We start from the raw sequence: 27,693 nt of genomic DNA, 5'->3' as shown, positions 1-27,693 counted from the left end.
CCTTTGCATCCAGCCACCTGTATCTGCTCCTGTATTTTGACCTGTTGCAGGTTCCTGACCTGCTACCCAGTCGTGCCCTCTTGGATTTGTTTGACTGTTGATGTTTTGTACTCTACAACAGTTCACTATGATGATTAGTATGTAGTATAATAGAATTAGTGTGTAGTATAATAGAATTAGTATTTGGTATGGCTTTGGGAATACTGCTGCTCTCTAGTGGCAACAACAACACACTGCTTTACTTCCAAGGCCTTTTACTGCTGCTGCTGCTTCAACTCCTGTTACCAAGCCCTTCCTGAAAGATCTCAGCAACTCTCGGATGGATTGTGATGAAATTTGTTTCTGTTTTCGGCACTGACAAAGAAGCCTTTTGTCATTTTTGTATGAGGACTTGTTGGCGCTCATCAACACCAAGTGTAAACTGTACAGCTACAGAGAGGGAGAGGAGTTGATGAGTGTGTACAGCAGCAGATATGAATCTGTTCTCAGTGGTTATTAGGACTCATAAAAACTGTTGCCAGCGAATCAACACTTCCTTTCCTGCAGCAGACGGGCTGTGTGGGTTTCTGCTCTGCAGCCTCCTCACCGTTAGCTGCGCCTTTTCACATTAATAAAACAATGACAGTTTCAACCGTCGACTCTGGTTCAAGAATCATTCCAGGAAGTTCAGTTTGATTTCAGCGCTCAGTACTCACTGTCTCAGCTTCCATCTGTGTTATTAATCTGTGAGAGAAACAGCTCGAATCCTGAACTCAGAGCTGAGAAGCTGAAATAAAAGGAGAGATGTTCAACCTCCTGCAGTCTGCTCTGATCCCACATTATTACCTCACACTGATTCTAACAGTGCCGTCAGTCAGCAGAGTGTTCGCATGGGAATAATAACAACACAAAGCGTCAAAACGGCAGCAGGCAAAATCAAACTGTTGGATATTTGAGTGAGGTGATGGTGGACATAATATTAATAATAATCGATTAATTATACACAGAAAAGGCAGACACATAAAGTAAAAATGTTAAAAACATAGCACAAAAGTGTAATACAGAAATAAAAATACCAACTTAAATCACAGTTGTTAAATATTTAGTGAAGACAATAACAAACATAAACAACCATGTGCTATATATACAACACAACACAAACATCTGATGTACATAAAACATCCTTCTGATTATTTCTAAGAATAGAGCAAAGTAATGTTTCTTTTTCAGCAAAAATAAAAGAGAAATTAAAAACAAAAGTGCACATATATATTTGCTTGTGTGCTTCAAGTTTATTTTCTCATATATTCCACTTTAATCATAATTAATTATTAAAAACTACTAAAACCCAAAAAAATAACACTGCTGATATCACATATAATAACGTTTAGTAATATATCATTATTGTATACCTGAATATACATCCTATTTATGAATAATATTTTTATTACTTTCTTGATTTTAATTCTTGTCAATTTCTCACCTGAAATAGTTTTTGCAACTAAAGAAAAAACAATTCTCAAATGTTGGTGTTTCTGAAATCTTCCATCCTCTCATAAATTTCTCCTCTTTAAAAAATGCAGAAATTTGAAGTTTCTGTCCTCAAAGTGTTTAAATGACCATGAGAGGATTTTAAGCAGCGACTCCTCGACTGCAACATTTACAAAAATATGTCGTCCATCTGTTATCATTGATCAGACCAACAGAACACAAACCACTCAGACGGAAACACAAACCACGGAGACAAACAAGTCGTCTTGTTGTTTCACCCCCTCAAACAAACAGCTGCATCTCTTTTTGAAGCAGAACTAGAGCGTCCATGTTGGTTCACCTCATGTTGATCTCATAATTAGGTAACAGTTGATAAGAAACCTGCTGTCAGACCCGTCAGAGTCATCTGTCCGTCTCAATCGGTGCTTAGTTTAAAATAGTTCACCTCGTTAACCCCACTGACCCACTGATCTCCTGCCAGTTACGTTCTAGCTTCACTTTTTATCAGTGTAGCTGTCTGTGCTTCACTCACACCGGCCGTTATGTGTCATATCACTGTGGCATGAAGCATGTTTTTAAGCTTCACGTCTCTTTTCCTCTGGCTTACAAACATAACTACACTGATGTATTGTGTAATGGTCTGTGAATGCTGTCAAAACACGCGCGCACGGCTGAATGATTCTGGTGTGAACGCTGATAAAAAACTGAAGATGTCGCTGTTTTTGCTTCTCAGTTGGTGTAGACAAGACGCAAAACTGCTTAAAGTTAAATTTAAAAGAAAATACAGCTCAGGAGGTTCTGGTTAAGCTTTTGGTCAGGGTTTCTTTTGATGGAAAACAATGTCCTGGTTTTTTAATTATTATTAATAGAGATTACGCAATAATGACATCGCATCCAGACTTTTTATTGAATCTTTAAGGGCAACAGTTTAATGACAGTTTCTCCAGCCTGACCATACCTTGTAACATAATACAATATAGTAGGACATGTGGGACAGGATCACGGCGCGCATACATTTTATGTATATTAAATGTTAATTAATATTTTAATTTATCTGTTCATTTCTTTCTTTTTTAACAGGTTTAGAATCAGAATTTGAGTGTAAATTATGTCATATATAACTTTTTGAAAATCAAAAGTATAACGTTTGTATTTTTTTTGTGAAGCATTTTGTGGTTCTGTCTTGATATGTGTTACATAAATATAAATCTTAGTTTACGTATAATCTGTAACTATACCAATCCATTAAATCTTGATAAAGCTGTAAGAGTTATTTGGCATTTTATTGGCTTTGAAAAAATAAACACAGCCGTCATGTTGCCAACATTCAGACTTCAGCCCGACCGATGAAGCCGCTGTGTGATCATTTTATAGCAGCTGTAGCTTCACAGCAGTTCGCTCTGCTGTTTGTTCATGTGTGGAAACAACAGTGTCATCAGCGTAGAGTTTTACATCAACACTGACACAATTATAAAAGGGGGTCAGCACTGAACCTGGTGGCACACCCACACCTACTGACTTGTGTATAATAGCTGTATGTTTGTGTTTGCTGATCTTTGTTTAGCTTTGTTGTCCTTGTTTAGCTGTATGCTTATATTCATATCTTCCTGTACATTTGTTCTTGCTGCTGTGTGACAGTATATTGAGTTACTTACAACCAGAGTCACATTACTTGTAGGTGTCAACATACACGGCCAATGAGGTCGATTCTGTTTCTGATTATTTGCTATGAAATCTATAAAAACAAGGATGTTTATAAAACACAGACTGTGTGATTTTTCAGTTTATTGAGAATGTTACACTGAAATACTTTGACAAACCTGCCTCACTCTGCATAATGTATTAAAAAGAAACAAGAGAACAGAAAAATACTATAAACAATAAAATAACTACCAGACAGCTAATGATTCTGCTTCATTTTCTATTATTATAGGTGTCACAATTAAAAGAGCAAATAAACTATTAAACAGTTTACCAAAGAATTTATACTTAGTAACTGACTGTATCTAACCTATGCATAAAAAGATACATTTAAAAACCAACCACAACACGTCATAATTGACATTTCTGACAGCAGATCAAAGTGATAAATGAGATGAATTGATGAGATTTGATGGTGAGAAAAGGCGAGCAGAAAACAGTCAGTCAGCATGTGTGCAGCTGGTGGACGGTCCCTTGTTTCTGAGGATCATCAGCAGAGAGAGTCCACAGCAGTACACCAGACTCTTCACTATCAGCCCTGTGTACAGCAAACAGAGCAGCTTCACCCTGCACTGAGACTGGAAGGACACTGACAGACACACAGACACACAGACAGAGAGACAGGTCATTCTTCTTTCCACACTGTTTCAGTCTTTTCAACTGTGTAAATTTCATCAGAATATCATCAGATTTTCATCAGTATAACAGACGGGACAACCAGCTGTACATGAAGACAGGGGTCGGCTACAATTTGAATGAAAGCTCAAAGGCCCTTATTAAATACAACAAGAAAGGGCCCGACCAAGCTTTTCAGGGACCCTAAACAGGATCTGACTACCTTTTTCAAGTTTAGAGGTACAATTAATTTTGTAATTCACAACTTACTACAATTTATGACATTTAAAGTCACTCAAGGATCAAATGGAAAGTCCAAATATAAAAAGTCACAGGTTATTATGAGTTGTAAGTGGGATTAGTTGAGTTTTATATGCAGCCCTAACTTCAGCAGAACATTGGAGCTGTCCTTGCAGAGAGGCAGCAGGTGATCTTACAGTCAGCTTGCTGCAGAGCTCTCAGGTCTGCTGGCTCTCTCTCTGGAGGACAGGATGCTCGAGCTGGAACCTCTGAAACAGAAAAGGAGTCAAAAAGAAATGTCAGTCCTCTGCTCCTCTGCTCTCTTTGACAGCGTCTCCACATGAAGCTGAATCACTGCTGAACAGTCACCAAGCCTTCATTACCTTGTTCTGTTTGGGCCTCCACTGTGCCCCCTCATGCTGGACGTAGCAGCGGTATTTATATGTGTGGAGAGCGTCCCGATCAATCACTCTGATGGCGGCAAGCGTCCCGACTCTCTGAGCTCCAGCTGCTCTCCCTCACCAGGGGCAGATCCTCCAGAGGACCGTTCTCCTTTCGTCTTTTCCAGGAGATCTGGACCAGAGGAGGAAACATGGCTGAGGCCAGACACAGCAGGGAGCTCTTCCCCTCCAGGTGGGCTCTGGATGCTGCTGGGTACACGCTCACCACGGGCTTCACCACCTGATCATCTGAAGTTTGACAGCAGCAACAAGCAGCACAGACACACATTCACACAGTCAGCAGCAGCTTCCAGCACTGCACTGCATTCAGTCTGATCCTGGAAACTACATGGACTCTGATCACTAAACTACTCATCAACACAGCACAAAGTTCACTACATATTACACACTACATATATATATTCACTTCATATCAAACATAATTATCATGTCATGATGTTTTATGGGAAAAAAGACAAATGTTAAGAATATATTATTTGACAGTTAGGATCATGCTTTTACTGTTTTAGCTCCAACAAACTGCCCCTCAACATCAGATCAGCTGAGTCAGCGCCTCAATTTAAAAAGCTTTGAAAAACTTCCCTTTTCAGACTGGTGTTTGTATAATATTTTTATGCCTATTCAAATTGTGCTTGTTTATATTTTATCTTTCTATGTTTAACTATTTGCACTTTTTAATGCTGTTCTTTTGCATTTTGTGCATCTGTATGGTGTTGTATTCTGTGTTGTGTCTGTGTTGTATTCTGTGAAGCACCTTGCAACTCTGGTTTCTAAAGGCTCGATAGAAATAAACTTTATTATTATTGATTTTAATGGATGAAGTCAAATTCATAATATTACAGCAAAGTAATGAATAATAATTATGTAATATAAAATACTAATGATATAATATAATAACAAATAATCATTGTAAATTTTGCCCTCATATAAAGGAAAACAGTTTCTTAGAAGATTGGAGTCTTCTGATATTATCTATTAATCAAACAAATCGGTCACAGATATGTTTTGTTGCCTCATATTCATTAGAAAAGTTGTATTAGAATATTCTAATGTTTTTTTCTTTATGTAATAATTCAGTTGTTTTTCAGCCTGTTATTCTGTGAACCTTGATTTTCATTTCCTGAACTTTCTGGCTGCAGCCTCAGGAAGAAGTCGCTCGTAGCTTCCACATTTTCTGCCCTCTGCCTTTGTAGAAGAAATACAACATGTTTGTATGAACACATGTTATTGTCTTCGTGTTATTTCTTACTTCCACCCTTTTCCACTCGATACTTCACAAAATGCTGTTTAGGAATACAGATAAAAATGAAACCTGTGTTTTAACCTCATCAGTTATGCTTCTTTAGAGCTTCGTGCACATGCTTATATTTTTGAAGAAGTTATCTCGATTTAAAGGTGTTAAATAATCCCATTTATTGAGTCTTTTCTGGCACTGCACCACATGTGGCTCTGCTTCCTGAAAGTATGTTCTCACCACAAACTGCAGCATTATACAAACTTCAGCTCCTCGTTTGATTCACCACAAACATGTCATCAGATATTACAAACAACAGAAATTCAGATCTTCAGAAATGGGAGGCTGTGAGGGTCAAAAGGCAGTACAGCGTTAATATATATATACACAATACAATACAAATTATTACAATATGTATAGTGTGTTATATATTTACCACCATACATTCCGCTGTAATGAGTACAAAACTAATCAATAAATCAATTTTATAGGTTTTAACCTTGAAATGAAACACAATCACCATGATGTGTTCTGATTCTTACACGTGAAGGAAATAGTTATTATGATATAATATAATATAATATAATATAATACTTTCCTGTTAAAACTACAATATATATACACATTATGTATTACAACATTAAAATGTAAGTATATCTGCATGTATGTATAATAACTAATACATTAAATTCACCACCAAAATATTTACTATTATATATTTGAAATCATGTTAAGTATCATACACTATTAAGGTTTATAGTAAATGTGTATTAAGATGTGTGTGTGTGCTATCATACATCATCATATATCCTATCTAATACAAATATATAAATTAGTGTACATGAATTCTATTTATTGTAAAATCATTTAAAATCTCTTTTTCTTCACGCATCAACATGTTTTGTGCTAAAGAACATCATATTAAATATAATTACCATAACATCCATTTTACCTGCTAAAATATACAGTATAATTATTATCATATACAATATAAAGTATTTAGCACTAAATGCATTTCAAAATACATTTGCAAACATATATTAAAATAGATTTCACGTCACAGATCATCTTGATTTTAAAGATTATTATTAAGAGGTTATAAAAACTCTATACTTTAGACTGTAATATTAACATTATCAGACTGTTTTCAGCTCTAAAATACATTTTTTTTCTCATGCAGAAATAAAGACTAACTTCAGCTGTGCAGTGAGATTTCAACATCTTTTCAGGAATCATGAACCTTTTTTATGTAACAACAGCTGCATGGCTGCAAGAATTCTCTGCTAATTATGAAAAAACTAACATGTAAAGCCTGAAGCAGCAGAAACTCATTAAAACACATTTTCAACTTGTTCAATAAAACATCTGAAGGAAAATTAATGTTTATTCTTACCTGTTACATACAGTTTAGTTCCAGAGCCAAAGATGAAGTAGTATTTGTTTGCTCCCACAGTGAAACAGACTGATACAAAAACCTGTCTGCTGCTGAATGTGTCAGCTGAGGTGAATGAGTCCAAATTATGAACCAGGATCATATTTCAGCTCCATGATGTGTTTCTCTGATGTTCACATCAACATGACTGTCTCTTCTTTTATTGTCTCTTTAGACACACTAGCAGTGCTGCTCTATGGATGCTAATGTCTGCCGGTCCACTGCTTTAGTCCAGATGGACTGGACCTGGACCAAAGGAAGGACGGATGGATTGACATGAAATTTTGTTCAGACATTCTTGGTCCCCAGAGGATTAACTTCATTAATTCACTTTGTTGATTCTGACTCTTTATCTAGCGCCACCAGCAGGTCGATGTTTTAGGTTCAGACTGAAATATCTCAGCTACTGGATGGATTACCATTTAATTTGGTTCATCGTTCATGTTCCCCTCAGGATGAACTGTAATAACTTTGGTGACCCTCTGACTTTTCATCTAGCGCCACCAGCAGGTCAAACTTTAATCTGTCCAGTACTTTGGTTCATGACCAAATACCTGCAGAACTGATGACGTTCTGACTTTCTGTCTGTTTGGTGGCACCTGGAAGTTGCTCGACGTCCTCCCTGATTCATATTCTTCATATATGTTTACAGTCTATCTATAATATAGTCGTCCTGATTTTACATATTGTTATTTTGCTGTTTTGGTCTTTTCTGCACACACGACATTTATTGCATGTCTCGTCCTGGAAGAGGGATCCCTCCTCTGTTGCTCTTCCTGAGGTTTCTTCCTTCATTTGTCCCTGTTAAAGGGTTTTTTGGGGAGTTTTTCCTGATCTGAATCGAGGCTCTGAGGACAGAGGGAGTAAATGACGCTGCACAGACTGTAAAGCCGCTTGAGGCAAACGTGTGATTTGTGATATTGGACTATATAAATAAAATTGACTTGACTTTCCCATCAGCCTCAGCTGTACTTTGTGTTGAGTGCTAATTAGTAAATGTTAGTGTACGACAGTAGCCTGAATGGACCACTAAGTGACGCAGTTGTGAGTCTGTTCCGCAGAGAATTCAGCACAATTCTAGCCAAAAATTGCTGAACACGCTTGTTGTCATGTTTGTTGCCACGGTTTGTTACTCATCAAGTTACTGAAGTCGGGTCCGTGCATCATCCGTTCATGTTTATGTTGTGGGTTTCTGACTCTGCACATGCGCTGAAAGTGACCGCTGCATCTGCATGAGCCTCGCAAGATCTTGCAGAGCGAAAATGTGGAATTCTATCAGTAATTTTAATGATTTGTGAGGAGATTTTGTGTTTATGACAGATATTTCCTTCACTATCCCACCTCCAGTGTTGACAGACAACCTGTAGCCTGCATGGTAATCATATAGGCATTGTTAGACCAGAAATATCCCGAGGTATAGGCTACAGAAGGCCAAGCATTGTAATGACAAATACTGTAGATAAGAAAGTGGAGAAACAGTACAAAAAAAATAACAGGAAAACAATGAACGGATGAAACGACCCGACTTCATGAGTCACAAACCTTTTTAGTGTCCTCTGGAAACACTTCCGTTGTCCTCTTGTGTTTGCAGCGTGTTTCTGTATTTGGTGTTATGTGTATTTGCAGCACATGTGTTGTCAAATTGATGAAGATGTTTTGTTAATTTTCTTGTGTTCTGTCTATTTGCATGTGCTTTTTAAGTTGCAGTGCGTTTGCCCTTGTCAGCCACCGTAGAAGAGTGCTACTTCACAAATGCAGGTATCAAAAACAGGTGCTCTTTGGATCCAAGGACATGTTAAGAGACCAACAAAGAAATGAAATGAAACGACTAAGCATAACTTATCTAAGAAAGAAAGGATTGCTCTGGATGATTTGGCAAAAAATGAGGATATTGTGATTAAACGTGCTGACGAATGAGGCTCTGTAGTAGTGTGGTATTTATCTGAGGCACAGCGCCAACTTGACAATGGCACATGCTACAAAATAAAAAGAACATGCCGAATGGACAAATTCAACACCTTAAGTGTGTTAGATGTAACCACTGTGACACCATGCAACACACTAACAACTTAAAGGATGTACACTCAAATAAAACCTATACTTTAAAAGGATTCATTAACTGCAATACAACTCATGTAGTATACCAGCTACAATGCCCCTGTGGTTATTTCTATGTGGGAGAACAAGAAGAAAACTGAACGAGAGAATCGCTGAGCACAAATATGCCATTCGCACAGGAAATGAAAACTACCCGATGGCCAAGCACTACAGACAGCAGCCTGTCTGTAACCCGGACTCACTCGCAGTAGAAGGTATAGAGGCTGTAGAAACGTCTGAGAGGGGAGGAGGTAAATGAAAGAGAAACATTTTGGATGTTCAAGTTAAGCGCCTGAATGTCCTGGTACAGCTGTACCACTCCTAGTGTTGGCCTCCAAGGAACCTCCAATCAGGAACTGACACACCTGCTGCTCACCTGCTGTTAGCCACCTGCTCTCCATCCACCAATCAACACCTTGCAGTATATATACCCGGCTCTTCTCACCAGATCGTCCGTTTACGTGGAATTACGCCTCGGCCGCTGACTAGTGATCATTGAAAGATTCTCCTGCTTGTTTTTCTGAACCCCTGACTAACTTTCTGAATTCCTGTGTCCAGGCTCACCCCGTCAACGGACACCTGCCTCCGACTCTTCACCGGCTCCTCCAGCAACTGCTTACCACGGGTTCTCCACCTCAGCCTGCTGTCATCGGCCAGTCCACCGGCTCCCGCTGGTTCCTTCTACACACCTGGTGTCTCTTCGCTTTTACAACAAACTGAAACTCATCACTTCATCTCTCTCTGTGTCAGTCGTGCTTTTGGGTCCAGAATCTCTGTGTATCATAACACTGAATGAAGAGCTGGACTATGTTCCACACCTGTGAATATACGTGTTGTCGAGGCTCACGCTATTGACTGTTATGTCCAGACTCCGTAAGGTCAGCAGTGCTGACGGCAGCTTACATCATCATGAAATATCAGAACTAAAACCGCCCATCCAGTTCATCTGTTCATTCTGTGTTTATTAAGACATGAAGCTGTACTTTGGCGTGGGTTTGAGTAATAAGCACTCATGTTTTGCTCTGAAATATTGGCTGTAATTTTGGCTGCTTGCTGTGTCCCGGTCGAGCATTTATTCTGTAGCTTCAGCTCTTTTGTTTACTAAATATTTCATTTGACAAGTTATTTTTATGCTCACAGCAGTAAATCATATGCTGAGAGTTCAATTTCAATTTACAGAAATCTTAATTTTAACATATTATTTTCAGTGACTTATTCATTTTTTTTGCTCTTGAATATATTTCTGTAAAAACAGCTGACTTTGCACTACCCCGTAAGGTTATGGAGCCAGGAGCCACTGTGGTGAATAGCAGCAGCAGGGCCGGCTAAAGGCATAGGCCATGCAGGCGGTCGCCTAGAGCGCCACCTTCTGGTGGGCGCCGGTCGCTCGGCAACAGAGAAGAAGCTGCTGGTGTGCATGTGGCTGCAGGAGGCGGAGCTCCAGAGTGCTCCACGACGGACGCACTCTGCAGCTGACACGCAGTTAAAAAGGTCCCATCTACCCTCATCAGTCAGTGATTCAATGCACCACCCGGTGGCGCTAAGTGAACAAATCAAACACACCCAAGATGCTGAGTGACCAACAGGTGCATGCTGGGTCTGGAAAAATGCTAAATGCTAAAATTCTCACGGTGGATCCTCCAGCGGTGATTTCTACATTTGCTACATTGCTGGAACTTCTACCTTCAGTGAGGTGTGTGAGGCCTTTCTGCTGCTTCTGACCATTTCTGCCACAGTTGTGACTGCAGAGCCTCATCCAGCCCAAAGTGTTTAAAACTTTGAGGAGCGCAGGAGGACTGGTTACAGTGGGACAGACAGACCGAGTGGACTGGTTACAGTGGGACAGACAGACCGAGTGGACTGGTTGTATTGGGACAGACAGACCGAGTGGACCGGTTACAGTGGGACAGACGGACCGAGTGGACTGGTTACATTGGGACAGACAGGCCGAGTGGACCGGTTGTATTGGGACAGACAGACCGAGTGGACCGGTTACAGTGGGACAGACGGACCGAGTGGACCGGCTGTATTGGGACAGACAGGCTGAGTGGACCGGTTGTATTGGGACAGACAGACCGAGTGGACCGGTTACAGTGGGACAGACGGACCGAGTGGACCGGTTACAGTGGGACAGACAGACCGAGTGGACTGGTTACAGTGGGACAGACAGGCTGAGTGGACTGGTTGTATTGGGACAGGCAGAGTGGACTGGTTACAGTGGGACAGACAGACCGAGTGGACTGGTTGTATTGGGACAGGCTGAGTGGACTGGTTACAGTGGGACAGACAGACTGAGTGGACTGGTTACAGTTGGACAGACAGACTGAGTGGACTGGTTACAGTGGGACAGACAGGCTGAGTGGACTGGTTATAATGTGCACTGAGGATGGTCAGGCAAAGAAGAAGAACTTGGAGCAGATTGTGGAGGACTTTGCGGTGCACAAGGCTCACAGACTGACGTTCAGACAGGTGAGTACAACAACTACAGACAGGGACATGAACAACCTCTGTGTTGCATAGCAACGTAGCGTTGTGTGAATGGGCTAATTTGTGTGAGCGGTGTGTAGAAACTGTGTGTCTCTTTAATATGTGTTTGTGGCTGCAGCTGCGGTGGAGTTTTTCTTGTTCATACGTCTCTGTGTTATCGCTTTGGTGATGTTTTATTCTGCTGTTGTGTGGCAGTTATTTCATTTCTGTAGCCTTAGTTGTAGCGAGGCTGCACAGAGGAAGGCCGGCGTATATTAATAACTGATAATCAGCGGTATGCACAGGCTGCAACATCTGTCTGTACAGATGGAATTTACTGCTGGTTCTGACATAAGGGCTCGGTGGCCGTGATGTCGTTCCCTCGTGTTGTTGGATTGACGTTTAATGCAGTTGTAGTCTAAAGGTGTTCTTCAGTTTAACAGCAGCTTCATACGTCACCAATAATTTCCAAACTAACGCAGAACCTAACGTTTACTCAGAGTCCAGTTTTGACTTTGGCCAGTAGCTCTCTAAATAACTGCTCCTTCCTAGAACGTAAGGCATTGTGCTGAAGTTTGGCTGACCAGTATCAGTGATAATGGCTAACGCTGTATCCATAAAAACAGGGTTCCGCACTGGGTTGCACCAGCTGTGTGTAAGTTCTCTCCTAAGTCCGGGTGGAAAGTCGACACTCGAGGCTGAGTAACGGCTAGTTAGTCTGTAAGGTACTAAAACTGGTCGCACCACGATTACATGGACAACTAGTTTGGACGTAAAGTCGTAACTGAGGCAAGTGGCCAATCAAACAGAGAGTTCCATCGTCATGGTTACCTTGCGCATTAGCTTTCTGGCTGGCATGAGCCGCTTGGCATCGTAGTAAGCTAGATCGATACTGAAATATCATATCAATAACTGTGGAGCCGGCCCTGAGCAGCAAAGACGAGAGCTGTTGTTGTTAGCCAATAAAGTGCTACCAGGTCTCAACCCCGATCCAGAACCCTGCGTCTGATGCTTCCTTCTCTCCCCACGACACCCCACCACACATCAGAAACACAGCGCAGAGTCCCAGGGGGCGTAGAGAGATTCCTGCAGGCGGGGGGCGCAGAGGGAGTGGTTACATTAGCATGCTAACACGCTAAACTAAGATGGTGAACATGGTTAACACTATACCTGCATTAACATGTTGCCTTTGTTTGTTCATTGCATCAGTTTGTGTAACAGCTGCTGGGAAACCTCCTGGTCCTCCCAACGACCAGTCCGCCTCCATTCCACAGTCATTTCAGCCTTTGTTCATATGAAAATATTGATTTGTGCAGCTTTAAATGTCACAAAGTGTTTCATTCTCCGGGGAGCCTTAAAGTTTTCAGTAAGTTTATTAAAAGTCAAGACATTAACTTTCAAGACGCTGAAGTGTTGGTCTAGAGAAACTTTTGTCCTGATGGTGGCGCTAGAGGAAAGGTCAGGAGGTCACCATAAATGTTAGGATTCATCCTCTGGGAACCAGAAACATCCACAGGACATTTCTGGAAATCTGGCAACGAAACCAGCGTCCTAATAACCCGCTGCTAGAAGGACAACATCCTGACCTGACGTGTGTCCAAGATTTGTCTCTTAAAATGTAATAAAGTGAAATGATCTGGTGAAATCTGCTGAAAGGTGTTAAACAACAAGTGCTGCTGGAAGAGTTTTCATTAAGAGCAGATTAGTATTGTGAGCGAGGAACGGACTTTATTCCAGCAGCAGAACAAAGAGGACGATTTTAATCTTCATCTGGAACATTTGACTGGAAATTTGTTGTTAAATGATACAAAAGTTTATTTAAGTATTACTTTAAAAATAAAACATGTTTGTTTTTTCATCTGGATCATGTTTGTGTTCAGTTTGCACTTTTCTTGTTTTCTCTTGACCTTGTTTCATCATTGTGCTTCTGTGTTGCTAGTTTGTCCTCACTGTGTGGAACAACAGTGAAGCTGCTGGAATATCTGATGGAAATATAAATAAATCTAACATGAAATAAATCCCTCAGTTCAGTATGTTTGTGACTCTGGCTGAGATGGAGGTGAAATATGTGAACCTGGGCTGTGGTTTGCTGCTCTCTTCCTGTCACAAACACTGTTTGACATCTTTTGGTTTTTGTTCAGGCTGCAGGGATCATTTCTCACTGTGGGTAGCAGCCTTCACACAGGTGCAGTAGTAGGAGGCTGAATGAAAGAGTTTAACCTTCTGGATCTCCAACTCCCAGCCCTTCTGTTTTTTTACAGCTGAGAAATCATTTATTTGAGGATGATTGTACCTGTAATCTATGGCACCATAAGTCCTATCAATAGCAAGAATCCTTGTTAATGTTTCTGTTTCTTTCTTCTGGTACCAGAATACATATTTACCACACTGGTCAGTTCCTACACAGCTGAAGGAGACAGCTTCACCAACTCTCCTGGTCAATGTTAAATCATCCTGAATCAGCTCTGCTGCCATGGCAACCAGCGCTGTAGAGAAACAGACAGATGGATGAAGGTCAGTGTGACAGTGTTTGTTACAGGTTGAGTTTGCTGGCTCCTGATTGGCTGGAAACACTCACCTGAACACAGACAGCACAGAGCAGCAGCTGGGAGGGAAAGCATTGTGTGCAGTGGCGTTTCCTCTGGTGAACCTGGGGAGAAGTGGCGCTCTGATGCAGCCGAGGCCAAACAAGGACGAGCTGCGAGATCAGACGAGGGCCACGTGGTTTCTAACAGGTCCTCAGACCTCCCATCAGCCCCTGCGGCGGACAGATAAGGCCGCTGCTGCCGATTGACAGCTCAGCTGAAGCTGTCGTGTGGTTTCAAAGGGGAGAGGAGGCGGAGCCGAGGAGCAACAGGCAGCGCACGGTTACCATAGAGATGGAGGACTGCATCCTGTCTGCTGCTGCACATCACCGACACATCACTGTTTGTACACAGGTGTTAATGTGACAGCAGAGCTCATTCTGCTTTCATCACACTTCATCACCTCTGCTAAAGTATTTCAAATCACTACAGCTACATTAGAAAGAAGGAAAACGACAAACTCGGCTGATTTTAACAGTGAAAATGATCAATTCAAGGCAGCAACATGTAGTTGTATATCTCTAGTATAAAACGTAGAAAGAGCTTCTTGTTTTTCATTATGTGGTTCGTCAAACTGAGACCTTCATTCTCCAAAACTCGGTTTGTGTTCAATCTTCAAGTGTCTGTTGTTGAAAGAGAAGAGGAAGGTTACTATCAGCCAGCAGAGGGGATTCATTTATTATTCACACTATTTATCTTTCTTTTATTCTCGTTATTTTAACGTTGTTTCTAAACGATTCTTTTTTCCCAGACTTCTCTGTTTCTCTGAACTGATTCAGTGAGAAGTTTCTTCGTCTTGGTTTGAATCTGACAGCAGATCAAAAATCTGGGTCATGATGAAGCAGAAATACAAAACAACATTCATGTCACCACAGACACATTCAGGCTGGTGGTGAATTTAGTAACACAGACTGTTATCTGTTGTTGAACAGCTGTGATGAAAACATAAAACTACAAATCCACCAAAATCCTGAGCTGTGATTTGTCCCCTTACATTTCTGTCCTTTCATTTCATTTCTATGACACATGAAACCTAAAATATATTTTCCCACTCTTAACTACAGTGGCTGACAAAGGCAAACGCACTGCAACATAAGAAGACACAAGCAAATCAAGAAAACATCTTCATTCATTTGACAACACGTGCAGCATTTAGAAAACACGCTGCAAATACACACAACGAAAACAGAAGTGTGTACAGAGGACACTAAGAAAGTGTGTGTAGTTGCAGCGTGTTTTCGAAATGCTGCACGTGTTGTCAAATTAATGAAAGATATGTTTTTTAATTTGCTTGTGTTTGCCACCGTAGTAAACTGCAATGAAACTACTGATAAAATACTAATAATCCCACTTCTGCTGCCAGTCTGATTTAAACTGTAACTTACACAAGTGCACTGAGAATCAACAACAACAGAAACCCTCTAAATGTTCTTTGAACACTTATTATTTGTCTGATACATTTTAGTTTGACAATATGAGGATTTAAGACATAGAATAAAATCATTTTAACAGTCCGATATGTTTTTACACTTCAAATATTATCAAATAATATATGATTTGAGACCAATCTGAATATTTTGTCACAGTTACAATATTTTCAGTTTACTGTGAATATTTCTGAATATTAAATATTTTCAATAAAATGTCAGTATTTTCCTGCTGAATGTCTGGGTATAATTTAAAGTTCAGGTCCACATGCTTTGATACAGAAAAATAAAATCAACTTTGTTACATAACATACATAATATTTGATATTATTACAGAACATTTTACATAATATATTGTGAATGATCTTAATGTTGATTCAAAAAATCAACCTAAAGATCTTATGTTGATTCAAAATGCAACCACAAGGGGGCACAAGCCAGTGTCTTCTTGTGCCAGTCCCAAGTCTGGATAGATGCAGAGGGTTGTGTCAGGAAGGGCATCCGACGTAAAACACATGCCAAATTAAAAATGCGAATCGTGAAAATGACTTCCATACCGGATCGGACGGGGCCCGGGTTAACAACGACCGCCACCGGTGCTGTTGACCTACAGGGTACTGGTGGAAATTGGACTACTGTTGGTCAAAGATGAAGAAGGAGAGGAGGAAGGTGTGTTCGTAGGCAGAGAGAGAAGAGGAAAGCTAAGAATGTAGGACTGACAGTAGGGACTCTGAATGTTGGGACTCTGACAGGGAAGGCTAGAGAGTTGATTGACATGATGCAGAGAAGGAAGGTGGACATACTGTGTGTCCAGGACACCAGGTGGAAAGGTAGCAAGGCTAGGAGCTTAGGAGCAGGGTTCAAGTTGTTCTACCATGGGTCAGATAGGAAGAGAAACGGAGTAGGAGTTATCCTGAAAGAGGAGTTTGTGAGGAATGTTCTAGAGGTGAAAAGAGTATCAGACAGGTTGATGAGTCTGAAGCTGGAAATTGAAGGGGTGATGTTCAATGTTGTGAGTGGTTATGCCCCACAGGTAGGATGTGAGTTAGAAGAGAAGGAGAAATTCTGGAGTGAGTTAGATGAAGTGATGCAGAGCATCCCCAGAGGTGAGAGAGTGGTGATTGGTGCAGATTTCAATGGGCATGTAGGTGAAGGGAACAGAGGTGATGAGAATGTGATGGGCAGGTTTGGTCTTCAGGACAGGAACGCAGAAGGACAGATGGTGGTAGACTTTGCAAAGAGGATGGAAATGGCTGTAGTGAACACTTTCTTTCAGAAGAGGCAGGAACATAGGATGATATTTAAGAGCGGAGGTAGAAGCACTCAGGTGGACTACATCTTGTGTAGACGTTGTAATTTGAAGAGACCAGGGACTGTAAAGTAGTGGTAGGGGAGAGTGTAGCCAGACAACACAGGATGGTAGTGTGTAAAATGACTCTGGTGGTGAGGAAGATGAAGAGGACAAAGGCAGAGCAGAGGACGAAGTGGTGGAAGTTGAAAAAGGAAGAATGTCGTGTAGTTTTCAGGGAGGAGCTGAGACAGACTCTGGGTGGTCAGGAAGTGCTCCCAGATGACTGGACCACTACAGCTAATGTGATCAGGGAGACAGGTAGGAGGGTACTCGGTATGTCATCTGGAAAGAGGAAAGCGGACAAGGAGACTTGGTGGTGGAACGAGGAACTGCAGGAGTGTATACAGAGAAAGAGGTTAGCTAAGAAGAAGTGGGACACTGAGAGGACTGAAGAGAGTAGACAGGAGTACAGGGAGATGCAGCGTAAGGTGAAGGTAGAGGTGGCAAAGGCCAAACAAAGAGCATATGAGGACTTGTATGCTAAGTTGGACACTTAAGAGGGAGAGGTGGATTTGTACAGGTTGGCTAGACAAAGAGATAGAGATGGGAAGGATGTGCCGCAGGTTAGGGTGATTAAAGATAAGGATGGAAAGGTATTGACAGGTGCCAGGAGTGTGATGGGAAGATGGAAGGAGTACTTTGAAGAGTTGATGAATGAGGAAAATGAAAGGAACGAAGAGTAGAAGAAGTGACTGGTGAGGAGCAGGAAGTATCAAAGATTAGCAAGAGTGAAGTGAGGAGGACGTTGAAGAGGATGAAAGAGTGGAAAGGCAGTTGGTCCTGATGACATACCTGTGGAGGTATGGAAGTGTCTAGAGAGAGGTGGCAGTAGAGTTTCTGACTAGTTTGTTTAACAAGATCTTGGAGAGTGAGAGGATGCCCGAGGAATGGAGGGAAGTGTACTGGTGCCAATTTTTAAGAACGAGGGAGATGTGCAGAGCTGTGGCAACTACAGAGGAATAAAGCTGATGAGCCATACAATGAAGTTGTGGGAAAGAGTAGTGGAAGCTAGGCTAAGGGCAGAGGTGAGCATTTGTGAGCAGCAATATGGTTTCATGCCTAGAAAGAGTACAACAGATGCAGTATTTGCTTTGAGGATGCTGATGGAGAAGTACAGAGAAGGTCATAGGGAGTTGCATTGTGTCTTCGTAGATTTAGAGAAAGCGTATGACAGGGTGCCGAGAGAGGAGCTGTGGTATTGCATGAGGAAGTCTGGAGTGGCAGAGAAGTATGTTAGAGTGGTGCAGGATATGTATGAGAGCTGTAAGACCATGGTGAGGTGTGCTGTAGGTGTGACAGAGGAGTTCAAGGTGGAGTTGGGTCTGCATCAAGGATCGGCCCTGAGCCCCTTCTTGTTTGCTCTGGTGATGGACAGGCTGACAGATGAGGTTAGACAGGAATCTCCATGGACTATGATGTTTGCGGATGACATTGTGATTTGTGGTGAGTGCAGGGAGCAGGTGGAGTAAAATCTAGAGAGATGGAGGTCTGCTCTGGAAAACAGAGGAATGAAGCTTAGCCGCAGTAAGACAGAATACATGTGTGTCAATGAGAGGGACCCAGGAGGAACGGTGAGGTTACAGGGAGCAGAGGTGAAGAAGGTGCAGGACAAGTACTTAGGGTCAATGGTTCAGAGCAATGGAGACTGTGGAAAAGAGGTTAAGAGGCGAGTGCAAGCAGGTTGGAACGGGTGGAGAAAAGTGTCAGGTGTGTTGTGTGATAAAAGAGTATCAGCAAGAATGAAAGGAAAGGTGTTCAAGACGGTGGTGAGACCAGCGATGTTGTACAGCTTAGAGACAGCGGCACTGAAGAAAAGACAAGAGGCAGAGCTGGAGGTAGCAGAGCTTAAGATGCTGAGGTTCTCTTTGGGAGAGACGAGGACGGACAGGATCAGGAATGAGTACATCAGAGGGACAGCTCATGTTAGATGTTTCAGAGATAAAGTCAGAGAGGCCAGATTGAGGTGGTTTGGACGTGTTCAGAGGAGAGACTGTGAATATATTGATAGAAGGATGCTGAGGTTGGAGCTGCCAGGCAGGAGGTCTAGAGGAAGACCAAAGAGGAGATTTATGGATGTAGTGAGAGAGGACATGAAGCTAATTGGTGTGAGTGAAGAGGATGCAGAGGACAGGGTTAGATGGAGGCACATGATTCGCTGTGGTGACCCCTGAAAGGGAACAGCCGAAAGGAAAAGAATAAGAAGATTAGTTACAGTAGAAATAGTATTTGGATTATTTTTAGGAGTAACAACAACAATGCCAGTAATAATAGTAATTTACTGTTTATGACCAGTTAGAGTTAAGAGCATCATCATGTCGTCATGGCAACCATTGTTAGCATCATCTGGATATCCCTGCACCTTCTCTGACTAACCACAGGGTGGTGGTGTTTCTCTGCGATGTTTAATGTCAGCACCAGCAACAGATGCAGACATCCACCATATATGATAAACTTTAATTTGAAATCTATCACACAGCCGTGGTGGAAGAGCTGATTTACTGGTGTGACACCTTTCTAACACCGTAAAGAGACTTGTAATGTCAGACATGTCTTGTCTGGTGATACAGCTGCGATATGTTGTCATTCTTCCAACAGTTTTTCATGCTGAAGATAATCAAACTCTTCAGAGTTATATCATACATAATAGAACAAACATCCCTTAAAATAATATTAAATGTATCCTTAAGCGTCTTAAAGGAACAGACTGATATTGGTCTGGTTTGGTTTGACAGTGTTATTCCATTTAAAGGGGATTTGAAAAAACAGGAAACATTAAATAAGCTAGAAAGCTGCTGAACTTCACTTCAAGCATTCATATTGTACCAAAACTAAAATATTTAGATTGTACACTAGCTTTAAACTGTTTAAAATATGTAATTATACCAAAAATATAGCAAAAAATCAGATCGTAGTAAAATTACTTATACAGTGTATAAAAATGGTGACAATAAACAATTGTCACTATAATAAGCGTTTTTCACAGAAGACATTTTGACATGTCACAGGTGTAAATAAAAAATAATAATGGCTGAATTCCATTTAGCTGCTTCAGTTTCAGGGTGCTGGTATTGTTCCTGTTGGCTTAATGATACACCGTCATGGCTTACTGGGACATTTGAATATCGTTCATGTTATTAGTAACACCTTTGCTTTTCTTACTATGACAAGTTAAAATGTCTGCTGTGAAAAAGGTCTTTTGTCAGACAGCGGCCTTATCTGTCCGCTGCAGGGGCTGATGGGAGGTCTGAGGACCTGTTAGAAACCACGTGGCCCTCGTTTGATCTCGCAGCTCGTCCTTGTTTGGCCTCGGCTGCATCAGAGCGCCACTTCTCCCCAGGTTCACCAGAGGAAACACCACTGCACATAATGCTTTTCCTCCCAGCTGCTGCTCTGTGCTGTCTGTGTTCAGGTGAGTGTTTCCAGCCAATCAGGAGCCAGCAAACTCAACCTGTAACAAACACTGTCACACTGACCGTCATCCATCTGTCTGTTTCTCTACAGCGCTGGTTGCCATGGCAGCAGAGCTGATTCAGGATGATTTAACATTGACCAGGAGAGTTGGTGAAGCTGTCTCCTTCAGCTGTGGAGGAACTGACCAGTGTGACAGAGATTATGTATACTGGTACCAGAAGAAAGACACAGAAACATTCACAGTGATTCTTGATATTAATAGGCGTAGTGGTGCCATAGATTCAGGCTACAATCATCCTCAGATAAATGATTTCTCAGCTGTGAATAAACAGAACGGCTGTGAGTTGAAGATCAAGAAAGCTAACGTCTATCATTCAGCCTCCTACTACTGCTCCTGTTGGTATGTTACCCACAGTGAGAAATGATCCCTGCAGCCTGAACAAAAACCAACAGATGTCAAACAGTGTTTGTGACAGGAAGAGAGCAGCAAACCACAGCCCAGGTTCACATATTTCACCTCCATCTCAGCCAGAGTCACAAACATACTGAACTGAGGGATTTATTTCATGTTAGATTTATTTATATTTCCATCAGATATTCCAGCAGCTTCATTGTTGTTCCACACAGTGAGGACAAACTAGCAGCACAGAAGCACAATGATGAAACAAGGTCAAGAGAAAACAAGAAAAGTGCAAACTGAACACAAACATGATCCAGATGAAATAACAAACATGTTTTATTTTTTAAAGTAATACTTAAACAATCTTTTGTATAATGTAACAACAAATGTCCAGTCAAATGTTCCAGATGAAGATTAAAATCGTCCTCTTTGTTCTGCTGCTGGAATAAAGTCCGTTCCTCGCTCACAATACTAATCTGCTCTTAATGAAAACTCTTCCAGCAGCACTTGTTGATGAAACAAGGTCAAGGGAAAACAAGAAAAGTACAAACTGAACACCATCTTAGTTTAGCGTGTTAGCATGCTAATGTAACCACTCCCTCTGCGCCCCCTGCCTGCAGGAATCTCTCTACACCCCCTGGGACTCTGCGCTGTGTTTCTGATGTGTGGTGGGGTGTCGTGGGGAGAGAAGGAGCATCGGACGCAGGGTTCTGGATTGGGGTTGAGACCTGAGGGCTGTAGCTACTACGAAGTGAGATTAATGGGTTAGCGAGGTACGCTGAGCCTAAAGCTTTTTCCCGTTTGCTTCTGCTGATATTAACACTTTAACTTTTCCACAGCATTCCCCACACTCTGAAAGAATGTTTAAATCTGCTGTAGGCCTATCAAGTTTAAAGTTTAAGAGCTCTAATGTGCAGCTGCCATGTTAGAAATAAACGGGAGGCATCGAGACAAGTGTGAAGAGGGCCGTTAGCCTGATGGGTAGGGGTAGGGGGGAGCAGTGGACTCAGAGGAGCATGAGGGCCGACAGCAGCTGAGTTAAATGGGGGATGAGCAGGAGCCGGTGTGTTGAATCTGTTAAAGAACAGATTAAGTTCGTTGGCCCTGTCCAAGCTGCCTTCAACTCCTCTGCTGCCAGTCAGTCTGAAGCCAGTGATGCTCTTCACACCGCTCCAGACCTCTCTCATGTTGTTACCATCAGTAAAGGCCCTCCTCTTGGCATTCAGGATGTCTTTGATGTCCTTTGTTACCCACGGTTTGGTATTTGGTAGTCCACACAGAAGTTAATGTAGCCAGTGATGCACTCAGTGAGCAAATCAATGTCCTCTCTATGAGGCTCACAGAGTACATCCACACATACATAACACACCCTCTATCCTTAGAGCCTCAATTCTGATCTGAAACCTACCCAAAAAACCCTTTAACGGGGAAAAATGAAGGAAGAAACCTCAGGAAGAGCAACAGAGGAGGGTTCCCTCTTCCATGACGGGACATGCAATAAATGTCGTGTGTGCAGAAAAGACCAAAACAGCAAAATAACAATATGTAAAATCAGGACGACTACATTATAGATAGACTGTAAACATATATGAAGAATATGAATCAGGGAGGACGTCGAGCAACTTCCAGGTGCCATCAAACAGACAGAAAGTCAGAATGTCATCAGTTCTGCAGGTATTTCATCATGAACCAAAGTACTGGACGGATTAAAGTTTGACCTGCTGGTGGCGCTAGATGAAAAGTCAGAGGGTCACCAAAGTTATTACAGTTCATCCTGAGGGGAACATGAATGTCTGAACCAAATTAAATGGTAATCCATCCAGTAGCTGAAATATTTCAGTCTGAACCTAAAACATCGACCTGCTGGTGGCGCTAGATAAAGAGTCAGAATCAACAAAGTGAATTAATGAAGTTAATCCTCTGGGGACCGAGAATGTCTGAACAAAATTTCATGTCAATCCATCCGTCCATCCTTTGGTCCAGGTCCAGTCCATCTGGACTAAAGCAGTGGACCGACAGACATTAGCATCCATAGAGTGTGTCTAAAGAGACAATAAAAGAAGAGACAGTCATGTTGATATGAACATCAGAGAAACACATCATGGAGCTGAAATATGATCCTGGTTCATAATTTGGACTCGTTCACCTCAGCTGACACATTCAGCAGCAGACAGGTTTTTGTATCAGTCTGTTTCACTGTGGGAGGAAATATCTACTTCATCTTTGGCTCTGGAACTAAACTGTATGTAACAGGTAAGAATAAACATTCATTTTCCTTCAGTTGTTTTATTGAACAAGTTGAAAATGTGTTTTAATGAGTTTCTGCTGCTTCAGGCGATACATGTTAGTTTTTTCATAGTTAGCAGAGAATTCTTGCAGCCATGCAGCTGGTGGTACATAAAAAAGGTTCACAATTCCTGAAAAGATGTTGAAATCTCACTGCACAGCTGAAGTTAGTCTTTATTTCTGCATGAGAAAAAACTGATTTATATAGAAAAAGTATGATATTGGCAAAGTTACAGATACACAGTATTGATCATCTCAGTAATTCAGCACCATCTCTTGTTTTTATAAAACAATATAATATATGATGTTAAACCATAACTTAATATTTGCTTGTAAGTGTATTTTAAAAAGCATATGACTTTAAATATGTTTTATATAATAAATAAACAGCGTTTAAATTTCAAAATTTACATCATGACAGTAATATTTTTTATGATGCTGCATGTGTCTTTTAGTGGAAGATATATTTATACATGAAGGAAAACACACTGAATGTATTACAATAAATTAAATGTATGAATACTAACTTATATATTTCTATATACAATATAGAATCATATACAATAGCACACACATATTTGTTTCTTAACACGTTTAATATAAATGTAAATAGTAAATGATGCTTAACGTAATTTAAAATATACAACAGTAAATATATTTAGGAAAGTATATGGTGTCAGATAGGGCACATATTACAATTTTCACAACACATTATTAAATATTTTATTCTATTATTGTTTTATAATTTATTAAATTATATGTGAATTTCCCATCAGGGATCAATAAAGTCTTGGCTTTTTTTACATTATATTACATAGCTGTCTTTATTCGCATTTGAACACTCACAACATATCACTGTAGTTGTGTATATAAGTTAAGATTTTAGAAAAAGTTATGAAGAAATTATTAATGTATTGATTTGTTTCTTCAGTATATGGTGGTAATTATATAATATACTTCACATATTGTAATCATTAAAATGACATTTCTATTTTATGTACAGGTAAATATGTAACTTCTAATAATATTTCCGCCGCAGCCTGAAGTAATGTTGGCGAATTGAACAGCGAGTGGGATGTGAGTTGATCGCTTATGTGGTACAAAGTATCAGTGAGTTCACAGGGGCAGTGTCGGCTACTTCTTGCAGCTCGTAATACTGTGAAAGTCTTGATATTGATTTGGAGACAATGACATGGCTGGACAGCTAGCTAGTCTTGTTGTTAAACATACCGTCAAATTATATTTACTGTTTGTCAACCGAACGCAATGTTGCTGACTTTGAATCTCGCTAGAATAACGTTAGCTTTCTGGCTCATAGCTGAGCCAAAGCGTTCTATGAGCTGAGCGGACTAGAAATATCTCCCGTTGCCAAGTCGTATCTAAAGTTCTTCCTCTTCACTTGCGAACAACGTTTACATTGCAAAGGAACCTTATGGGATGGTAATGACTATGGTATGATGGTAATGAATGTTCCAGGTATTAGTCAAACCCTCAGGTGTTACTAGGGAAACCTGAGTTATAGCTCTTGAAAAACTTTATATTTTTATTACAAAACGCATGAAAATATAAATAAATGGTCTTTTTTTTTTAACAAGTGACCATGGTACAAGCGGGATAATGCCCTTTGCGATGTCCAAAATCAGGAATTAATGGAGTCCGCAGGAGCCCAGTTTCTTCTCACGGAGTCCATTAATTCCTGATCATGGACACCTCGTCGGGCATTATCCCTTACATACGTTAACCCCAATATAGATGTATAGGAGTTTCATGTGACGCTAAATTTCACAATTATATTTTATTATATTTTTAGGAATGATAATTAATGTGAAGTTATAGTGAATGGACTTCATGACATGCCATGATAACTGTTCGATATGAAGGTGAATACAGTACATATAGTGAACTTTGTGCTGTATTGATGAGTAGTTTAGTGATCAGAGTCCATGTAGTTTCCAGGATCAGACTGAATGCAGTGCAGTGCTGGAAGCTGCTGCTGACTGTGTGAATGTGTGTCTGTGCTGCTTGTTGCTGCTGTCAAACTTCAGATGAGCAGGTGGTGAAGCCCGTGGTGAGCGTGTACCCAGCAGCATCCAGAGCCCACCTGGAGGGGAAGAGCTCCCTGCTGTGTCTGGCCTCAGCCATGTTTCCTCCTCTGGTCCAGTTCTCTTGGAAAAGACAAAAGGAGAACGGTCCTCTGGAGGATCTGCCCCCTGCTGAGGGAGAGCAGCTGGAGTTCAAAGAGTTGGGATGCACCGCCGCCATCAGAGTGATTGATCGGGATGCTCTCCCCACATATAAATACCGCTGCTACGTCCAGCACGAGGGGGGCACAGTGGACCAAACAGAACAAGGTAATGAAGGCTTGGTGACTGTGTTCAGCAGTGATTCAGCTTCATGTGGAGACGCTGTCAAAGAGATCAGAGGACTGACATTTCTTTTTGACTCCTTTTCTGTTTCAGGGGTTTCTGCACCAACATCACCTCCAACATCACCTCCAACATCACTTCCAGCATCACCTCCACCATCAACTCCACCATCACCTCCACCATCAATTCCAACATCACCTCCACCAGCAGCTTCAGTCCAGTCTCAGTGCAGGGTGAAGCTGCTCTGTCTGCTGTACACAGTGCTGATAGTGAAGAGTCTGGTGTACTGCTGTGGACTCTCGCTGCTGATGATCCTCAGAAACAAGGGACCGTCCACCAACTGCACACAAGCTGACTGACTGTTTTCTGCTCGCCTTTTCTCACCATCAAATATCATCAATTCATCTCATTTATCACTTTGATCAGCTGTCGGAAATGTCAATTATGACGTGTTGTGGTTGGTTGTAAAATCTTTCTTTTTACGAATAGATTAGATACAGTCATGCTAAAAATAAATACACAAATATATTTGCAGTTACTAAGTACAAATTCTGTGGTATAGTGATATTTTAATAGTTTATTTCCACTTTTTGTGACTCATAATAATAGAAAATGAAGCTGAATCATTAGCTGTCTGGTAGATATTTTGTTGTTTATAGTATTTTTCTGTTCTCTTGTTTCTTTTTAATACATTATGCAGAGTGTGGCAGGTTTGTCAAAGTCTTTCAGTGTAACATTCTCAATAAACTGAAAAATCACACTGTGTTTTATAAACATCCTTGTTTTTATGGATTTCATAGCAAATAATCAGAAACAGAATCAACTTCATTGGCCCTGTATGTTGACACCTACAAGTAATGTGACTCTGGTTGTAAGTAGCTCTCAATATACTGTCACACAGCGCCAAGAACAAATGTACAGGAAGATATGAATATAAGCATACTGCTAAACAAGGACAACAAAGCTAAACAAAAATAAGCAAACACAAACATACAGCTATTATATACAAGTCAGTAGGTGTGGGTGTGCAACCATGTTCAGTTCTGACCCACTTTTATAACTGTGTCAGTGTGGATGTAAAACTCTACGCTGATGACACTGTTGTTTCCACACATGAACAAACAGCAGAGCGAGCTGCTGTAGAGCTACAGCTGCTATAAAAAGATCACACAGCGGCTTCATCAGTCGGGCTGAAGTCTGAATGTTGGCAACATGACGGGTGTGTTTATTTTTTGTAAACCAATAAAATGCCACTTTACTCGGATTGGCTTGGTATGGTTACTGATCATACGTAAACTAAGATTTATATTTATGTAACACATTTCAAGACAGAATCACAAAATGCTTCACAAAGAAATACAAATGTTATACTTTTTATTTTCATAAAGTTATATATGACATAATTTACACTCAAATTCTGATGCGAAACCTGTTAAAAATGTATGAAATGAACAGATAAATTAGAACTTGTCTTTGTATTGAAGTTGAATAAAATGTATGCACGCTATGATCCTTTCCCACATGTCCTAATATATTGTATTATGTTACAAGTTGGGGTCAGGCTGGTCATTAAACTTTAAAGAATCAATAAAAAGTCTGGATAAGATGTCATTATTGCGTAATCTCTATAAAGCTGTGCATGCGTGTTTTGAAAGCATGAACAGATCACTACACAATACATCAGTGTAGTTATGTTTGTAAGTCAGAGGGAAAATAGACGTGAAGCTTACAAACATGCTTCATGCAACATGATGTGACACATAACGGCCGGTGTGAGTGAAGCACAGACAGCTACACTGATAAAAAGTGAAGCTAGAACGTAACTGGCAGGAGATCAGTGGGTCAGTGGGGTTAACGAGGTGAACTATTTTAAACTGAGCACCGATTGAGACGGACAGACGACTCTGACGGGTCTGACAGCAGGTTTCTTATCAACTGTAACCTAATTATGAGACCAACATGAGGTGAACCAACATGGACACTCTAGTTCTGCTTCGAAAAAAGATGCAGCTGTTTTTTTGAGGGGGTGAAACAACAAGACGACTTGTTTGTCTCCATGGTTTGTGTTTCCGTCTGAGTGGTTTGTGTTCTGTTGGTCTGATCAATGATAACAGATGGACGACATATTTTATGTTGCAGTCGAGGAGTCGC

At 40.9% G+C, this 27,693-nt stretch overlaps 1 protein-coding gene and 1 pseudogene across 1 annotated transcript; one reads left to right on the top strand and one right to left on the bottom strand.

Moving 5' to 3' along the window:
* Positions 1–2,615: 2,615 nt before the first annotated feature.
* LOC122886975 lies at positions 2,616–14,727 on the bottom strand (annotated as a pseudogene).
* Positions 14,728–20,437: 5,710 nt separating this feature from the next.
* LOC122886987 (immunoglobulin lambda-1 light chain-like) lies at positions 20,438–26,302 on the top strand. The gene is made up of 5 exons (XM_044219781.1): positions 20,438–20,488; positions 20,581–20,904; positions 23,096–23,143; positions 25,222–25,527; positions 25,636–26,302. Exons 1-5 carry the CDS (start codon positions 20,446–20,448, stop codon positions 25,899–25,901), a joined length of 987 nt encoding a protein of 328 aa, XP_044075716.1. The 5' UTR covers positions 20,438–20,445; the 3' UTR covers positions 25,902–26,302.
* The last annotated feature ends 1,391 nt before the right edge of the window (positions 26,303–27,693 follow it).

The sequence above is a fragment of the Siniperca chuatsi genome, linkage group LG13 (genome assembly GCF_020085105.1).
Source record: "Siniperca chuatsi isolate FFG_IHB_CAS linkage group LG13, ASM2008510v1, whole genome shotgun sequence".
Taxonomy (NCBI): domain Eukaryota; kingdom Metazoa; phylum Chordata; class Actinopteri; order Centrarchiformes; family Sinipercidae; genus Siniperca; species Siniperca chuatsi.
This window is presented reverse-complemented; position numbering and strand designations above follow the sequence as displayed.